The sequence below is a fragment of the Heterostelium album genome (assembly GCF_000004825.1).
Source record: "Heterostelium album PN500 unplaced genomic scaffold PPL_scaffold6, whole genome shotgun sequence".
Taxonomy (NCBI): Eukaryota; Evosea; class Eumycetozoa; order Acytosteliales; family Acytosteliaceae; genus Heterostelium; species Heterostelium album.
In genome coordinates this window covers 941,499-957,819 of record NW_008805068.1, presented here as the reverse complement: position 1 = coordinate 957,819, position 16,321 = coordinate 941,499, and the positions used below count along the sequence as shown (strand labels likewise).

The 16,321-nt window shown below is 31.0% G+C and overlaps 7 protein-coding genes across 7 annotated transcripts; 4 read left to right on the top strand and 3 right to left on the bottom strand.

Annotated features, from left to right (window-relative positions):
- Positions 1-15: 15 nt before the first annotated feature.
- Positions 16-696, bottom strand: PPL_06960 (uncharacterized protein; the record flags this gene model as incomplete). The annotated part of the gene is made up of 4 exons (XM_020577810.1): positions 16-83; positions 152-222; positions 284-428; positions 528-696. 4 exons carry the CDS (start codon positions 694-696, stop codon positions 16-18), a joined length of 453 nt encoding a protein of 150 aa, XP_020432258.1.
- Positions 697-1,389: 693 nt separating this feature from the next.
- Positions 1,390-5,126, top strand: PPL_06959 (cyclin-related 2 family protein; the record flags this gene model as incomplete). The annotated part of the gene is made up of 4 exons (XM_020577809.1): positions 1,390-1,428; positions 1,694-1,883; positions 2,846-2,895; positions 3,660-5,126. The coding sequence occupies 4 exons, from the start codon at positions 1,390-1,392 to the stop codon at positions 5,124-5,126; spliced, it is 1,746 nt and encodes a 581-aa protein (XP_020432257.1).
- A 166-nt stretch (positions 5,127-5,292) lies between these two features.
- Positions 5,293-8,238, bottom strand: PPL_06958 (C2H2-type zinc finger-containing protein; the record flags this gene model as incomplete). Its single annotated transcript, XM_020577808.1, has 5 exons — positions 5,293-6,110; positions 6,175-6,616; positions 6,721-7,187; positions 7,260-7,690; positions 7,778-8,238. 5 exons carry the CDS (start codon positions 8,236-8,238, stop codon positions 5,293-5,295), a joined length of 2,619 nt encoding a protein of 872 aa, XP_020432256.1.
- Positions 8,239-8,592: 354 nt separating this feature from the next.
- On the top strand, positions 8,593-9,990 carry PPL_06957 (uncharacterized protein; the record flags this gene model as incomplete). The annotated part of the gene is made up of 5 exons (XM_020577807.1): positions 8,593-8,621; positions 8,840-8,910; positions 9,286-9,385; positions 9,495-9,797; positions 9,834-9,990. The coding sequence occupies 5 exons, from the start codon at positions 8,593-8,595 to the stop codon at positions 9,988-9,990; spliced, it is 660 nt and encodes a 219-aa protein (XP_020432255.1).
- A 62-nt stretch (positions 9,991-10,052) lies between these two features.
- PPL_06956 (flavin monoamine oxidase family protein) lies at positions 10,053-11,372 on the bottom strand (the record flags this gene model as incomplete). The annotated part of the gene is made up of 2 exons (XM_020577806.1): positions 10,053-10,352; positions 10,431-11,372. 2 exons carry the CDS (start codon positions 11,370-11,372, stop codon positions 10,053-10,055), a joined length of 1,242 nt encoding a protein of 413 aa, XP_020432254.1.
- Positions 11,373-13,217: 1,845 nt separating this feature from the next.
- Positions 13,218-14,279, top strand: PPL_06955 (putative phospholipase; the record flags this gene model as incomplete). The annotated part of the gene is made up of 2 exons (XM_020577805.1): positions 13,218-13,426; positions 13,511-14,279. The coding sequence occupies 2 exons, from the start codon at positions 13,218-13,220 to the stop codon at positions 14,277-14,279; spliced, it is 978 nt and encodes a 325-aa protein (XP_020432253.1).
- Positions 14,280-14,469: 190 nt separating this feature from the next.
- Positions 14,470-16,275, top strand: PPL_06954 (H/ACA ribonucleoprotein complex subunit GAR1/NAF1; the record flags this gene model as incomplete). Its single annotated transcript, XM_020577804.1, has 1 exon — positions 14,470-16,275. One exon carries the CDS (start codon positions 14,470-14,472, stop codon positions 16,273-16,275), a length of 1,806 nt encoding a protein of 601 aa, XP_020432252.1.
- Positions 16,276-16,321: the final 46 nt, after the last annotated feature.

Sequence of the window (16,321 nt, the reverse complement as noted above, 5' to 3'; positions counted from 1 at the left end):
ATGACTTTATAACTTTTATTGATTTGTTTTATCAAAGTCTGGAAAGAAAAACTTTATCTCATTTAAAGCTTCATCATGTGAACCTATAAAAACAACATTTGTTAATGAATTTCAAGATTGAATTAAACAACATTATAGATTTAAAATATACCTGAACCATGAAATCCATTCCATGTATCTGAAAAACCATATTCTCCTCTTAGACAATCTAATTTTCTTGCACTGTTTTCCATTATATAAGTATTTGATTCAATCTAGATTCAACGCATTTCAATAGACTTACTTTTCAGCATGTGTTGGACCTATAAACTCTCTCCAACTCTTTATTGAATCTACTTGTGAATTCTTTTCACTTAGTACCATCGGTATGATTGGACCTCGTGACATGAAACCCACTAATCTTTCATAGAAGAATTTACCTCTGTGATCTGTTTATTATTTTATTTTCTATTATTAATATTCTAATAATACCATTGATAATGAATAACATGTTATTTCTAAACGTATTCATTGATTCGATCACATACCATTGTAGAATTGCTCTGCCTCTGATATTGATAAAACTATTTGTTTTCTATTGACAATGTTAAACTTTGTTTCTATTTTTTGAATGATCGAATCAAGACATTGCGATTGTCTGATTAAAATATCAGGTTTGATTATTGCCAAAGTATATCTACTAATACTGCTACTCATTTATTACAAAAACACACACATTAATTAAAAGAGGTCGTTCGTTTATTTAATTAAATTTTATTATTTTATTATTTTTTGTAGAAAAAAAACAACAAAATTTTCAAACTACTAGTGGACCACTTCAAGTAATGGGGCTCAACACAACACACCAATCTTTTTATTTTCAAAAGTGATTGTTGTTCAAATAAATAAACTTCAACACAATGTAATGAAATTTTAAGATAAGATTTTCAAAGTTTATTGGAAAGAACTTCTCAATCTAGTTCATTGACCCAAAACCTTTCGATTTGAAAATAAAAAAAAAGACTAATCACTTCACAGTGCGCCCAATAATCATTTTTTTTAGACTTTGATAAGTTGGTTTGTTATGTGTATTAACAACCTTCTAACAATTCGTATAAATTGTGACATCGAAAAAAACAACAAGTTGTTATTATTATTGGATGGTTTTATTTTTTTGTTTTTTATTTGTAAAGTGTATTATGACCATATCAAAACCAAGTCTAGACTATTGGTGTTTGGTTTTATTTTCTTTACGATCGATCGCGGATCTCTCTTTTTATAATTTTACCTGTTATTGGTATTAAGTGATGCTCATACCTAAAAGTGAAAAAAAAAAAAAGTAAAAAAAACAAAAAGATAAAAATTCCTTAAGCATATTTCTCATTTTATTAAAAATTTGGACCCATTATAATGGGTGCTGCAAAGAAATTGTTGAGTGATAAAATTTTTGTTATTTTTGATTTTTTCGTTATTTATCCCCCCTATTGATGAGATTTTTATTGTCCAAAAAAAACCAGGATAAATAGAGGAAAACAAAAAAGTTTGCAAACTTTTTTTTTCGTAAAAATTGTGACCAACAAATTTCAAAACAATAAATTCACATCATATATTATCTATCTACCCTTTTATAACTCTTTATTAGTAACAAATTTATTTTTATGATAATTAGTACAGTTTGGTAAGCATTTGTTAAATTATTATTTTTTTGATTAAGCATAGATATATATCACCATCATCATCATCATTTTCATTATCATCATTATCAACATCACAACAGAACAGAATGGACACAATTTTAGTATTGCACACACAGTGTACAGTTTTAGTTAAATACATAAATAGCAAAAAGCTACAACAACAGCAAGAACAACAAGTTAGGATTTTAAATTTTAAATTACTTAAAAGTATTTAGTTTTTTTTTTAAAAAAAATCAAACAGACAATTATTATTCTAACTTCAACAAATAAAGTTGGTTGATTATGATAGCGTGGTGTGTGGGTCTAGAATGAGTTATCAACTCGACACACCCCAATAACCAATACCACTTCACTCTTCATTACCACCCACACGTTAACTCAGCACAAACACTCACATCTGACCAATAGAATAAATAAATAGAATCAAAACAAAGAGACACTGTACAAACCAAGTAAATTCTCAAATAACCACCCACTCTGATGAGCATAAAAAAAAAACCAACAAATAAACCCACTATCATCATTATCCCCCCAACCAAAAACCAGCCCTACAGATATCTGTTTTGCTCATAAAAACAAGAAATTGACAAAAAAAAAAAAAAAAAAAATTTTTTTTTTCAAATATAAATAGAAAATCAACACATACACACTTGATATATATATTTATTTATTTATTTATTTATTTATTAATTACACACATAAAGACATACCACACTGACACACACACACACACACACACCACAGATAGTAACACAGTTTTCTACACATTTTATTCCTACATTATCCAATAGATCATAACAGATATATTTTAATAAATTCTACTGCAACAACAACATTAACAATAACAAACATAAACAGCTGATTATTTTGAAAACTCAATTTATATATATGTATAATTGAGGTATGATGTTAACTACATGATTGACAATATTCATTTCAACATATTAATCTTCAACATGTATAACTATGTGTTATTGCAACAACAAGATATCATTTTAAAATAAATGTAATTCAATTTCAATTAAATTAATTAAATTCACAATAATATTGCAAACATTTACACATATTCAATAGGACGGTTAACTAACCTACATTCTTCATTTTTTTTTTTATTTCAATTTGCAACTTCAAATTATTAGAGTACCAAGAACAGTCTATATTATATTCAGCTAAAGATTTGATTCATTATCCAAATCAAAAAGTTAATATAATTGGAGTAGTAGTAGTGTAGCGGTAGTGCGTTTGGTCGTTGGCGATAATCTACGACAAAAAAATAATAGTAATAATAGCAAATTTTGATTGGTCATACATATAAAATTAAAAAAAAAAAGAGAAAAAGGTTGTAATATCATATTATAATCATTAGTAACTGAACACCCATATAATAATAGAACATAACGAATCATAATCAATTGTAACATTAGAAATTTTCAAGCAGCAACAGCATCAACTTCTACTTTCAAAATTATTTATATATATATATTTTGTTTGTTTGAAGTTCTTCCCCTACTAGTAGTATTTTCAATTCTTTTCTAGATATTATCTCTACCTCTTTGTACAAGTATCAGCAAAAAGCATTACCGAATGTTGGTTGACTATAATATCTATAATATCCCCTTGAAAAGAATTAAAGATCAACCTCGAATTCGCAGGGCAGCTCCAAAACAGACATCAGTATTTTAAACTTTATTATATTAATAGTTTCACCTTGCTACAATAATCAACAACAAAATAATTTAATCATATATATTTCTTTTTTTATTATTATAATTATACTACTTTAATATATATATTTCATATAAAAATTACATAATTTAAAATTTTTATATAACCATGTATTCTAAATCACAGTCATCATCTCCAAAGCCAGTAACTGAATATTCAGGATTGCCATCGTCAATATCGGCCCCATCTCTACTATCTTTACAAAAGTCCACTCAGCCCTTCAAAACCATGAATTCGAATCCCAATAAGCAGTTTAAGCAGCAGCAACAGCAACAATACAATCATAGAAACGACAAGAATCAGAGAAAAACCTTTAATAATAATAGTAGTTGTAACAGTAGTGACGCATCATCAGAAATAATAAGAGCTCAAAACTCTTTATGTATTATTAATAATCAACAACCTTCAACAAATAACAATAGAAACCACTCTAGAAACCTACAACAACAAAAGAAATTTAATAAGAACAGCGTTGATAATCTTTCGAATTTATTAGATAAATCATATATCACTAAGCCAGTCATTGCAAAGACAACAATAACGACACCACCAAAAACATTATCACCTACACACGACACTGCAGCTGGCGCCGCAATTGATGAGGCATCAAAGGAGGCAGCTGAATCCAGTTCTGCAACATCATCCGATGTCGCCGAGGTTGCCAAGAAGCAATCGAGTTCCGCTGCCGAAATTAACCCAATCGTAATGGACGACGAATCCATCAAGTTGTATCTCCCACTTCTTCACGTAACAGCAGAGTTTATTGAGAATCAAATGGATTCAGAGACACCAGAATCCGACGAAGACCCAATCAGCTCATCATTTAACGCGGCATCATCGCCAAATATCTCTGTATTTCAGTATCTACGTAGAATTCTTAAATATACCATGTTTGACGAGGAAATCTTTGTCATCACTGTAATATATCTGGATAGACTCAAAAGACTCAATCCAAAATTCCAATTTAACAACCTCAACATTCACCGCCTTATCATGACATGTGCTCTACTATCGTCAAAGTATCAAAACGAAAAGTCACTGGACAATCGATACTATGCTCAGGTCGGAGGTGTTTCTCTATCTGAAATCAACTTTTTAGAGTTAAAGCTGTTGGCTTTTCTCAATTATAATCTATACATAGACCGCGAAGAGTTTGATAAGTACCTTAAAGTTATCCAAACTGGTGTTGATGAATACCGAAGATCCCAAAGTCCACCTCAGCCAGTCTCCTCACCATCACCACCCCCAACCATTCCCACTTCCACCACACCACCCTTACCTACCAACAACAACAACAATAATAATAGTGGTAATTTATCTTCACAATCAAAACCATTCCGACAAAAGTCAAATTCCTACCAAACGAATGGTCAACAACTCAATAGCTTTGTAAATACTATCAACAAAGCTAAGCCATTCCACCACCCAAATTATAATACCTATCCTCAACCACAACCAATATACTATAACTATCAACCCACCTATCAAAATGTAGAATATCAAAGTTATGTGTCGAACGGCGCGCAACAACCATACCATGTTCAACAACACCCATCATACCCATATCCAGTATATCCCCAACCCACCGTAATGTATCAACAACAAGATTTGACCACACCTCCAAGTGAACCAAACAGTCATGCTTGGAACTATTACTATAGTCAGCCAGTCAGACAACAACCACAAACCTATAATCATGCAAGATACCCACAATACCCAAATTAACCAAACAATCATGATCAAGTCAAATTATAACGAAAAACAATAATAAAAATGTTATAACATCCTCTCCACTCGTATCACCACTAACAAACTATAGTTAGCATTTTAATATCAATTTGCATTCTTTGATTTTATTAATTTGATCTTTCAATTAACAGAACTGAACATTTTATTGATTTGCTCTTTTACTTTGAAATTGTTTTAATGCGGCTGTGTAGTCAATCTCTGGCATGGCACCGGTTGGGGCTGCATCTAGGTCAACGTATTCTCTGATTCCTCTTGGATCAGCAGGAGGAAGAGGTACAGAGGTTCTTTGCTGAGGCACGGCAGATGGGTATGGACGATAACGAACATTTTGTGATGGTGATGGTATCACGCTCGCTTGGTTGGGTGGTCCTCCTACCTGTTGTGGGTATGCACCTCTTCTCATTGGCACGGGCATTGGAAGTGGAAGTCCGCGTCCTCTTACATTGGGACTGCTAAACAGTGGCGATACTGGATAGATCTGACCTCCCATTGCCATTGGTGGTGTCGATGGGATCATAGCTGGTATCATCTGAGGCATGACCATCTGTTGCTCCCAGGTGCCTAGGGTGGGGTTCCAACGTGGTCTAGGTGTCATTCCAGCCATCATACCACGTGGATTCTGGTAGTACAGCAATTGCTGTTGGGTTGGTGGAATCATTCTCCTGGGATCAGAGAAATAATTTAAAAAGAATTGTTCCTCCGTTCCTTTCTTGTGTGAATCCTCTTTAAGTTCCTCGGGGTGCTTAAGATTGATATGTTTCTTGACATACTCGGATCCCTTAAACAATTTGCAACACAAAGAACATCTGTACTTTTCCTCCTCCATTTTAAATGTATTGATTTGAATAAATTCCTCTGCACTCTTTGCAATGGCTTGTGTATATTCATATTGCTCTTGATTATTGATTTTGACGATTTTAGCTTTAATATTATTATCTAAATTAGTTACCCATGTATTTTCTAAATATAAAATAAATTAATATTTCATTCAAATAAATTAATTATCATTTCTTCACTCGCTTACCCTCTGATGGTTTTTGATCAATATCCATGGTTTGGTCTTGTTGTTCATTATTGTTGTTGTTTGATTCATTGGTGATTTCGTCAGACATTTCCTCTGATCTTGGTTTGGGGGCGGTGATTGTGGTTGTATCTTCAGCTCCGATTGGTCTTCTGAGATGTACTGAACCACATTTTCTTTCGATTTCATCTACATCGGCGTACTCCTCTGAACAATAATAACAAAACAAATGGACATAACGCAAATAGTGAATGGTTCTATCGAGTCTGTCCATCTCTGAGAGTGATTCAATCTGATCTGTCCACAAAGGATTGTTTGAAATATCACGATCGACATCCAAATTCTTGGCAATCTCGGTTGCTTGTTTGAGATCCACACTGATTCTCTGTTCTGTCGAAGCAATCTTTGGTGTAATTCTAAACTTTTTCTGTGTATCAATGGGTACCTGTTTATTTATTGTCAAATATAGTTCAAAATCTCTCATCTATAATTGAAATTGACGAAAAAAAATTAATAAATAATCAATAAAAATCTAATGATCATTCTTACCTTGGTACCATTTAATTCTTTTAGAGCTTTCATCGAATACTCGCTGGTTTTAAAGGTAACCCATCCAAGACGGTAGAAGTTCTTATATTTCATTGGTTCAGAAAGTGTGAGTTTGGTGACTACGACTGGCTCTTCTTCAGTGCCAACCTTGTTGAGAACCTCTAGTAAATCATCTTTTGTACAAGTCGGTGATATTGCTTTAATAAATAGTGTCTTGTTGGCTGCTGAAGCAGCAGAGTTATTGGTGTTGTTTGATGATGTTGATGATGATGTTGTTGTTGTAGTAGTTGTACTATCACTAGATGAATTATTGCTATTTGTTTTCTCCTCTCCATCGTGATGATGCTCACTATCGGTGTGTTCATGTTCATTAGTGTCATCATGTTCAATCTCCATGCCTTCACTATTTACCAACTTTTCACTGTCCTTAATATTATCCTTTGCAGTGAGATTGAAATTAAAGTTTTCTAAATAAAATAAAATAAAATAAATATTATTAATACAATAAACGTTTCGATATTATTATTATTATTCATTACCATCATCTAACATTGTAATGAAAGCTGGTACTCTAGTTTTTGCAAACTCCATCTTTTCCAGCTTTTTCTTCTTTAAAAATACAGGATCGTATTTCTCTCGGAACCATTCTTCGGTCTGGTGATCCTTGAAGAATACACGTGCCTGTCTCTTTGAAAACTCTAATTTGTACTCCTCGTATTTCTTTTCGGCATCAGTTGGTGTTATCGAATCATCCTGATAGTCGAGGAACTGTTTATAGGTTTTAAATACTCCGCCTTCGAAAATATCGCCTCTCTTTGGTCTTCTCATACCTGTACTGCCTGTATTCGACTGTTGCTGTTGTTGCGACGATTTACTTGGAGAAAGCGATCTCTCATCGCCTCTTCCATTGTTTCGTGAATTATTCGAACTATTCAACTGTCTACCATTGTAATCATTTGATCTATCATTCCTAATTATTATTAGCAAACAAAATTTATAATATATTAATATATTGACATTGAATAGGTTTGAATATCATGATAATAGTAGTGCTTACCAATCATCTCTTCTTCTTCTATCTCTATAGTTATCTCTTGGAGAGGTATCTCCTCTGGTTCGCTTGTCGGGACCGTTCATCGATGACGGGGAGTGATCACGCTTTCTGTTGCCGCTACCTCCGCTACCACCACCACCACCACGATTGTTGTCCGGTGAGTATCTATTGTCACGTCGGTCACCTCTGGAACGTCTTCTGTATCGATAGTCATGATCGCTATCACTATCTGAACTCTCTCTGCCTGGTCTCAATGGACGACCAAACTCATCGACAGGTTCATCGTCTTCATCCTTATTACCACCACCATTACTTCCATTACCATTATTACTGTTGCTACTACCGCTACTATTATTATTATTATTGATACTATTATTATTACTCTCTTGTTTTGTACCATTGTATCGTGATCTATGATGAGAGTCATCATCATCGTCATCCCATCTTCTTTCCATATCAGTCATTCTCTACTTTAACTAACTAACTAACTACCACACTACTACTACTACTTTTAAACGATTATTTTAATTTATTTAAAAAATGATTATTACTATTATTATGTTTTTTGTTATTTTTTTTGTTTTTTTTTTTTTGTTTTTGCTTTTTTGCTGTTATTGATTTTTTTTAAACTTAAAAAAAAATTTGGTAATAACAAAAAAGATTATTAATATATATTGTTAATGATTTATTGGGGTACTGTAATGATCGAGATCTATTGCTATTTATAAATAACTATAGTTGAATTGTTGTTGTTGTTGTTGTTGTCTGATTGATTATATTAAATATTAATGAAATTTAAAAAGTAAATTTGCAACAAAATGAACTATTATTATTATGTTACAAACAAGTAAGCAACTATGCTAACAAACAAACTAACTATTATACTATTAATAGATAAATAATAAAATAGTTAATTAATTTAACAATTTTACAATGATTGCTTGACTGACTATATTAAAACTATTTAATATATATAATATTTTATTAAGAGCTTTTTCAAAAAAAAAAAAAAAGCAAATATATATAAATATTTATATAATAATAATTAATTAAATTAATTAATAGTAAAGTATTTAATAAATCGGTCAAAGTCTTGTTGAAATTGTTGTTGTTTGGTGTAGTTAAAGTAGGTGATTGTATGAAGATCCTTTGATGAGTGTTTGTTTTTTGAATTTTTTTTTTTCTAAAATTTTTTAACTGCTATTAATTTGAATTCATTTTTAATGAACTTCCAAAGATAACTTCATAATCATTAATCACAACCATTTGTTCTTTTGAATTAATAATAGGATTTCGAATATCTTCATACCTCATAATAACTAAATATCAATGTACTAATTGTAGTTAGAATAATTTGCAAATTTTTCTAATTAAAAAAAAATAAATAAAAAAACTAATTAATCGATCTTGTTTCGTATTTAATAATTATGATTAATCAGATAGTGAAAGTGAAAGTGAAATGAAATGGTCGAATCTATTATTTTTGGTACCACTACCTATATTTATATCAGATCAAGTAGTTAGTGTATTTCACGATACTGATAGACATGAATGGTTACTGATAAATAAATTATCGACTAGATATAGATCTGGTGATCAAGTTGTATTAATGTAAATGTTTTATTATTATTATTATTATTATTATTATGATAAATAATCTAACTTTAGTTCAATCAAAAATAAAAAGAGATCCAAAGAATACAAATAAATATATATGTAGGAAGATTGTTGCAACCGAACATGATACTCATCTATTTCCATTGATACCACTCATTCCCAGAGGTCATTTTATGTATAAATCATCAGCACCAAAAGCAACAACAACAACAACAACATCTTCTTCTTCTTCTTTAGAATCAACAACAAATACAGTGATAGAGAAACAACATTCAAATGTAAATACAGTTGAAACAGAAGCAACATCACATTTATTACCATTCGAACAACAACCGAATATTTCAGTGGCAGGACCATTCCCAATTGGATTTATAGCTGGGAAGGTAATCGGTTCAATTTGGCCTTTGTAAATGTAATATTCAAATAAATCGATGAATGAAAGAATAATTGTAATATTTAATTATTTATTTATAAATGAATCTAATATCAACTTTTGTGCTCTATCACCAGTTTCTATTGCACCGTTAATAGATGAGCTCTCAAATTCAAATGCAGTAGCTTCACCAGCAAAGAATATTTTATTATCAAAATTAATCTAGAAATATATTTATATATGTAATGATTGAAAATCAAATAGTTAGGTTTCTCTAAATAAAACATTTTAATCTTTTATACTTACTTTTGAAATAGTTTCAAATGGATTGAAAGTTGGTTGTTTTAAAACCGATGGATAACTGTAGGCACTCGGCCACTGCTGTATATGATGTGTTAAATAATAAGATTGTGAATCATTACGTTGGAAAACTCTATTCAATTGATCCAAGAACACTTTGATTATGCCCGGTTGACTATTGATTGGTGGTTGCAGTTGGTTGGCAGCATCTACTAATTCACCACCGATGAATCCACATGCCAAATACTGATCTGTATCATCTCGTAGTGGTTTACCATCGAACCAGATCTGAGATATCATACAATCTGCACACACCATACACTGCAACTGTTCAGGCCAAACAGCTTTACTAAATCTAATAAATACTTTTATAGCTTTACCCATTTCAATATTATTAATTGATTTATAAAGTTGATTAACTTGTTCATTATTATTTTTATTATTATTATTATTATTTGCTTTGTTATCAATGAATTGTAATTGTTTTAATTTATCAATAGGTATTGTTATTAATAATCTTTTGCAATAATATTCTTTACTATCTTTAGTAATAATTTTGATTAATGATTCTTTATCTTTGTTCTCAATATTATTATCATTGTAAATAATAGACTGAACATTGCTATTTAATCTTATATCTATGTTTTTTGATAAATGATTTACTAATTGCTTGGTAGATTGTTTAAGTCTAAATGTAGGTGTAGGTGAGCACAGTGCATTTGGTTTAGCAAGTTCACGTCGCAATGAATCTATGCCAAGACGATCGATGCTAGTTCCCCAGATCTTTGCCAACCATGCATCAAAGACACTTAACATTGGCGTGCTTACACCCCTCCAAATTAAATAGTCTTGTAAAGAAAGAGCACTACTAGGCAACTCTGATGCACTTCTATCTAGTACCCCACTATATAGTTCCTTCATAATGCTGAAAACCAACGATAAACCACCATTCGATTTTTTATCATCATCATGATCATTAACAACTATATCGTCGGCATAATGTAATTGATTGGCACGTTCCAAATAGATTGCAAACGAACGAGGTTTATCGAATACCGGTATCAATTGGAATAGTTGTGATTCAATGAGTCTATGGGTGGTTGTATTCACACCGTGAATGAATTCGCCACCCAATTCAACGGGCCAATCTACCATTCCATTGAGCTGAGCGACACGTCCACCTATTCTCTCGGATGACTCTAGCAATACAACTCTTAGTAGTGTACCACTGATCAACAATTGACTTGCTGCATATAGACCAGACAAACCTCCACCAATAATTAAAACATCACTTGTCACTTCATTCATTTTTTTCTTTTAATTAAATTCTGAAACAATAAATTAATTATGTGTTTGTGAATGAATTGACACAAAGATTTTTACATTATCATTTTTCAAAGCAAATTTACAAACCCCTTTATAGCAACATCAACATTTCAAATTGAACTAGTTTTGAATAACTATTTATTCCAACTTATTATTTTTTTAAAAGTTCAGCTTTATGATTAAAGCAAATTTGTCCAAAGTCGAAAAGGAGCACCCAGAATTATAGCTATCAAAAATTAAAAATAAAATAAAAACTTGTATATGTACAATTAAAAATCTAACATGTTTTCTTTTCTTTTTAATTATTATAACACTTTGAAGATATTGGGGATATGTGTCAAGTGTCAAAACTTTCAAAGCTATAGAGACAGATAAACAATGTTGTGTTTTATTAATAAACTCCGACAGATGGTGTCATATAATGTTGAATCAATCAAAATAATGTCAACTTCCCATTATAAAGAAAAATAATGATGTTTTTTTTTTAAATACCATTTACTTTTTAACTTTTTGTGATAGAGATTGAAAAACTCCGAAAAATGATGAAAAATTACAAAATAGGTATCAAAATAATTTTTTGTTTTTTTTTGTGAAGAAAGATTTTTTGAAAAAAAGCAAACGAATTTTCGATTCGCTGTTTCCACCCCCACACATTTCCAAATTTGATCAAATTTGGCTCTGGTGATTGTGAAGGAGGAAAGGGCATAATTAGGATACCAAAATAAAAACAAACAAAAAATCAGCGCAGAAGCACAAAGGAATTTTAATATTTCTTTTCTCATTTTTTTAAATTTATTTTTATTTTTAAACTTTTTGGTTTTCAAAAGACTTAACAAATCTCTCCTATTTATTTATTCATTGTTGTTTGTAACCACCAAATACTTAATTATCTTTAAATTTTTCTTGTTTGATCGATATTCTCTCACACCAAAAAAGATTCACACCACATTTTGATCACAATCAAAGATCAAGAAAAGTCATTTTATTTTTATTTGATTACAATAATCACTTGTTGGTTTTTTTTCACCTCAAAAAAAAAAAAACAAAACAATCAATTATTACCAGTTCATATCTTTCTTTTCAACCCAAAGAAAATCTAGATTTTACAACTTTTTTTTCTTTGCATTTTTCATAACTAAAAAAAAACAATTATTTTAATTAGCTACATTTGTTTTAGTGAAAAACAGTAAACATTAATTAATTTAATTCATTCACCTATCTATCTATTTATTATTAACTTAAATTATATTTATATATTTTCGACAATTTCAAACACATTCGAATCCGTTGTTTGTTCTCAATATAATTTATTGTCTATCTTTTCTTTTTTGCCAAAGCAAAGATTTTCTCTCTCTCTCTCACTCGCACAGCCAACTATAAAAAAACAAGTTTACACACACACACACAATTTTCGAACGAAAAATAATAATTCATCATTTTTAATTTACCATTTTTAGAAATTGGTATAATTGAATTTATTATTTTCCTTTTTGATTAAAGTATTAGTTTATACAGTTAGTCAATTAACTACTTTAAGCTCTTTAACTGTTAACAGTGAATTTATTTATTATTTCTGTATATATTTATATATAACATTTTTTTTTAAAATTTTTAAATACAACTTTTTATTTTTAAATCTATTGAATCTAATAACCAATAGTTAACTATTTATATTTGTATAATAACTCATTTGTATATTTTATTTTATTCAACAAAACAAAAAAGACTTTTAAACATTATTCATCCAATATATTATAATAAATTAACAAGTCACACAACACACACACATTCATATAATATATTTAGTTACAATAACAATACAATAAAATGGTCGGAGTAAATAGTGTTCTTGTTGAGGGTGTTCCAAATATTTTGTCACCACTCAACGATAAACATTTAGTCGATAGAAAAGATTCCATTATTACATTTGAATCAGAGACTACAGAGCCTGGAAACATTATTTATAAAAGAGGACATTTCAAGAATAAAAATAATCTTAAATTAGTTTGTCAAGAGTGGTTACCACCACATCCAAAGTATGTAAACTTTAATTCTGTGTAAATTGATAAAATATTAATAATATTGCTGTTTTTATTATTATTATTATTTTAACTATAAAGGGGTGCTTTAATTATTATCCATGGTTATGGAGATCATGGTCAAACTACATTGGCAGAAGATGCCAGAATTTTTGCAAAGTTAGGTTATGCTGCCTTCATTTTCGATCAACAAGGACATGGTCTGAGTGAAGGACTTCAATGCTACGTCGAGAGTTTCGATGATTTGATGGAAGACTCTATCATCTTTATCGATGACATTCAGCTGAGATTCCCACATCTGAAGCGTTTCATTTATTCATGCTCGATGGGTGGTGCTGTCGGACTTTTGGTGTCACTGAAAAAGCCAGATCTGCTCAATGGTGGATTGATCTTGTTGGCTCCACTCATCAAGTTGGACGACACCATGGTTCCAAACTACTATGTGGTCAGTATTCTCACATTGATCGCCAGTGCATTCCCATCGCTCCCAATCGTACCGGGTGACAATGTTCTCGATCGTAACATCAAAGACCCAAAGAAGCGTGAAGAACACGCCACTCATCCACTGACCTACAAGGGCCGTGCACGTCTTGGTACCGGACTTGCTATCCTAAAGGTAACGTCACATCTCCAATCAAAGTTGGCCGACGTAAAAGTTCCACTGTTCATTGCACATGGATCCGAGGATAAGGTGTCATCCCCAGAGGTTTCAAAAGAACTCTACAAAGCATCGACCAGTTTGGATAAAACTTTAAAGATTTACGAGGGAATGTGGCATGGTCTTACATCTGAACCAGAATGTCAAATTATTTTCGACGACATTATTGGTTGGATGTCAAATAGATTATAAAATAATTAAATAAATAAATTTTAAATATATAATATATAATAATATTAAATTAAATGTCAATTTTAAAAATAGTTTGAGATGCCTGAATTAATTCAATTTTTTTAAAATAATTTTTTTAAAAAAAACGAACGAGTGTAAGTGTTCTGAATTCATAAACAAATTGTATTTTATTATTTTTAGTTTTATAGTCATGGAGGCAACAAATAGTGATAATTCATTGTCTGTCATCCAAAATGTCGAGAGTATTATAGAGGAAATAGAAGTTACAAATCCAAATGTCAACCAAAATATAGAAGTTACACCAACTACAGACGATATTAAAAATGACAGTCTGTCAGAGGATAAAGTTGTTTTAGAGAATGAATCAACAAATATTATAGAGATGAAGGAAGAGAATAAAGAAGTTGAAACTATTTCAACTGAAGAACCTCCAATGGCAGATGTTTCAAATGTTCAAGCTATCGATCTTGAGGTTAAATCAGAGATGACTAATGTTATGGTATTGAAACAAGAGATTAGAGAAGAAGATCACAGCATAAGTGTCAATGTTACGGAGGAAGTTAAATCTACAGAGATCGAAATGACAGATAACAATATTGTTAAAGAAGAAGTCAAATATGAAGAGAAAGAAAAAGAAGATGAAAGTAGTGACAGTGAATCTAGTAGCGAAAGTAGCAGTAGTAGCAGTAGTAGTGAAAGTGAAAGTGAAAGTGAATCTAGTGACGATAATCTTGATGATATCATAGTTAATAAGAATGTCAACAATAATAATAACAACAATAACAATAGAAATAATAATAATAATAATAATAATAAGAGAAAGGTCAATGATGATGGAGAAGATGATTTCGATTCAAAGATATACAAACCAAAGATGCCAGAAGAGAAACCATTAGAGTTGACACTACCACCAAACACTTCTATCAATGTTCTTGGTACACTATCTAGTTTGGTCGATGATATGATCGTTATTAAATCTTTTCCTTCAAGTTCAAGTGCCAAACCAATGGATAGACCTGCCTTGGATATCGACTCAATTGTTTGTTTGGAAGATCGCACTCCCATTGGACGTATCTACGAGGTATTTGGTCAAATCTCAGATCCATACTATTCCGTCAGAGTACCATCCAATATATCAATTGTCATTCCATCTAAACAACCAAAGCAAGCAATCCCAACAGCCGAGACCGACATTGCCAAAGCAGAACCACAAGAAGATTTAACAATCAACCAAACACAAACACAAACACAGGTAGAAACAGTAACAAATGGAGAGGTATCAACTACATCAAATACAACAACAACAACAACAACAACAACAAAATCAGTACCAACAACAAATCAAACACAAGAAAAAAAGATAATTGAAATAGAATTAAAGACACCTATTTATTATGTTAATGTACCGGATCTCTCAAAGTTTGTAGTGCCATCAGCAATCTACACAAAAGGATTCGATGCCTCGAATGAGAATGACGACGAGTTGGAGGAGAATGAAATGGATTTTAGTGACGATGAAAAGGAAAGAGAATTTAAGAATAGAAAGAAGAGAAAGAATACCAAGAGCAAACCACAAAAATCAGATTTAGAATTTATACAAGAGTCATTTGAATATAATCCGCTTCCAAGAAATGGTGTACCTGCTCAGCAACCACCAAGAGGACAACAAAACCAAAGAGGAAGACCTTCATTCATGAAACAACAACCAAGACATAATAATAACAATAATAATAATAATCATCATCAACAACAGCAACAACAACAAATCCCACAAAATCAACAAACATCTTATTTTAAACAATTAAAAGATCTCCAAAATATTAATAATCAACAACAACAACAACAACAGCAACAACCACTGCAACAAATACAACAACAGCAACAACCACTGCAACAGCAACAACCAATGAATTTCCAACCAATTGAATCTATTCAACAAAATGGATTCCAATTACCACAACCACAATCCTATTCATTACCACCAGGATCACAATGAACGTATTGAATAAAAAAATAACATGATTGATAAGTTTCCTATTATC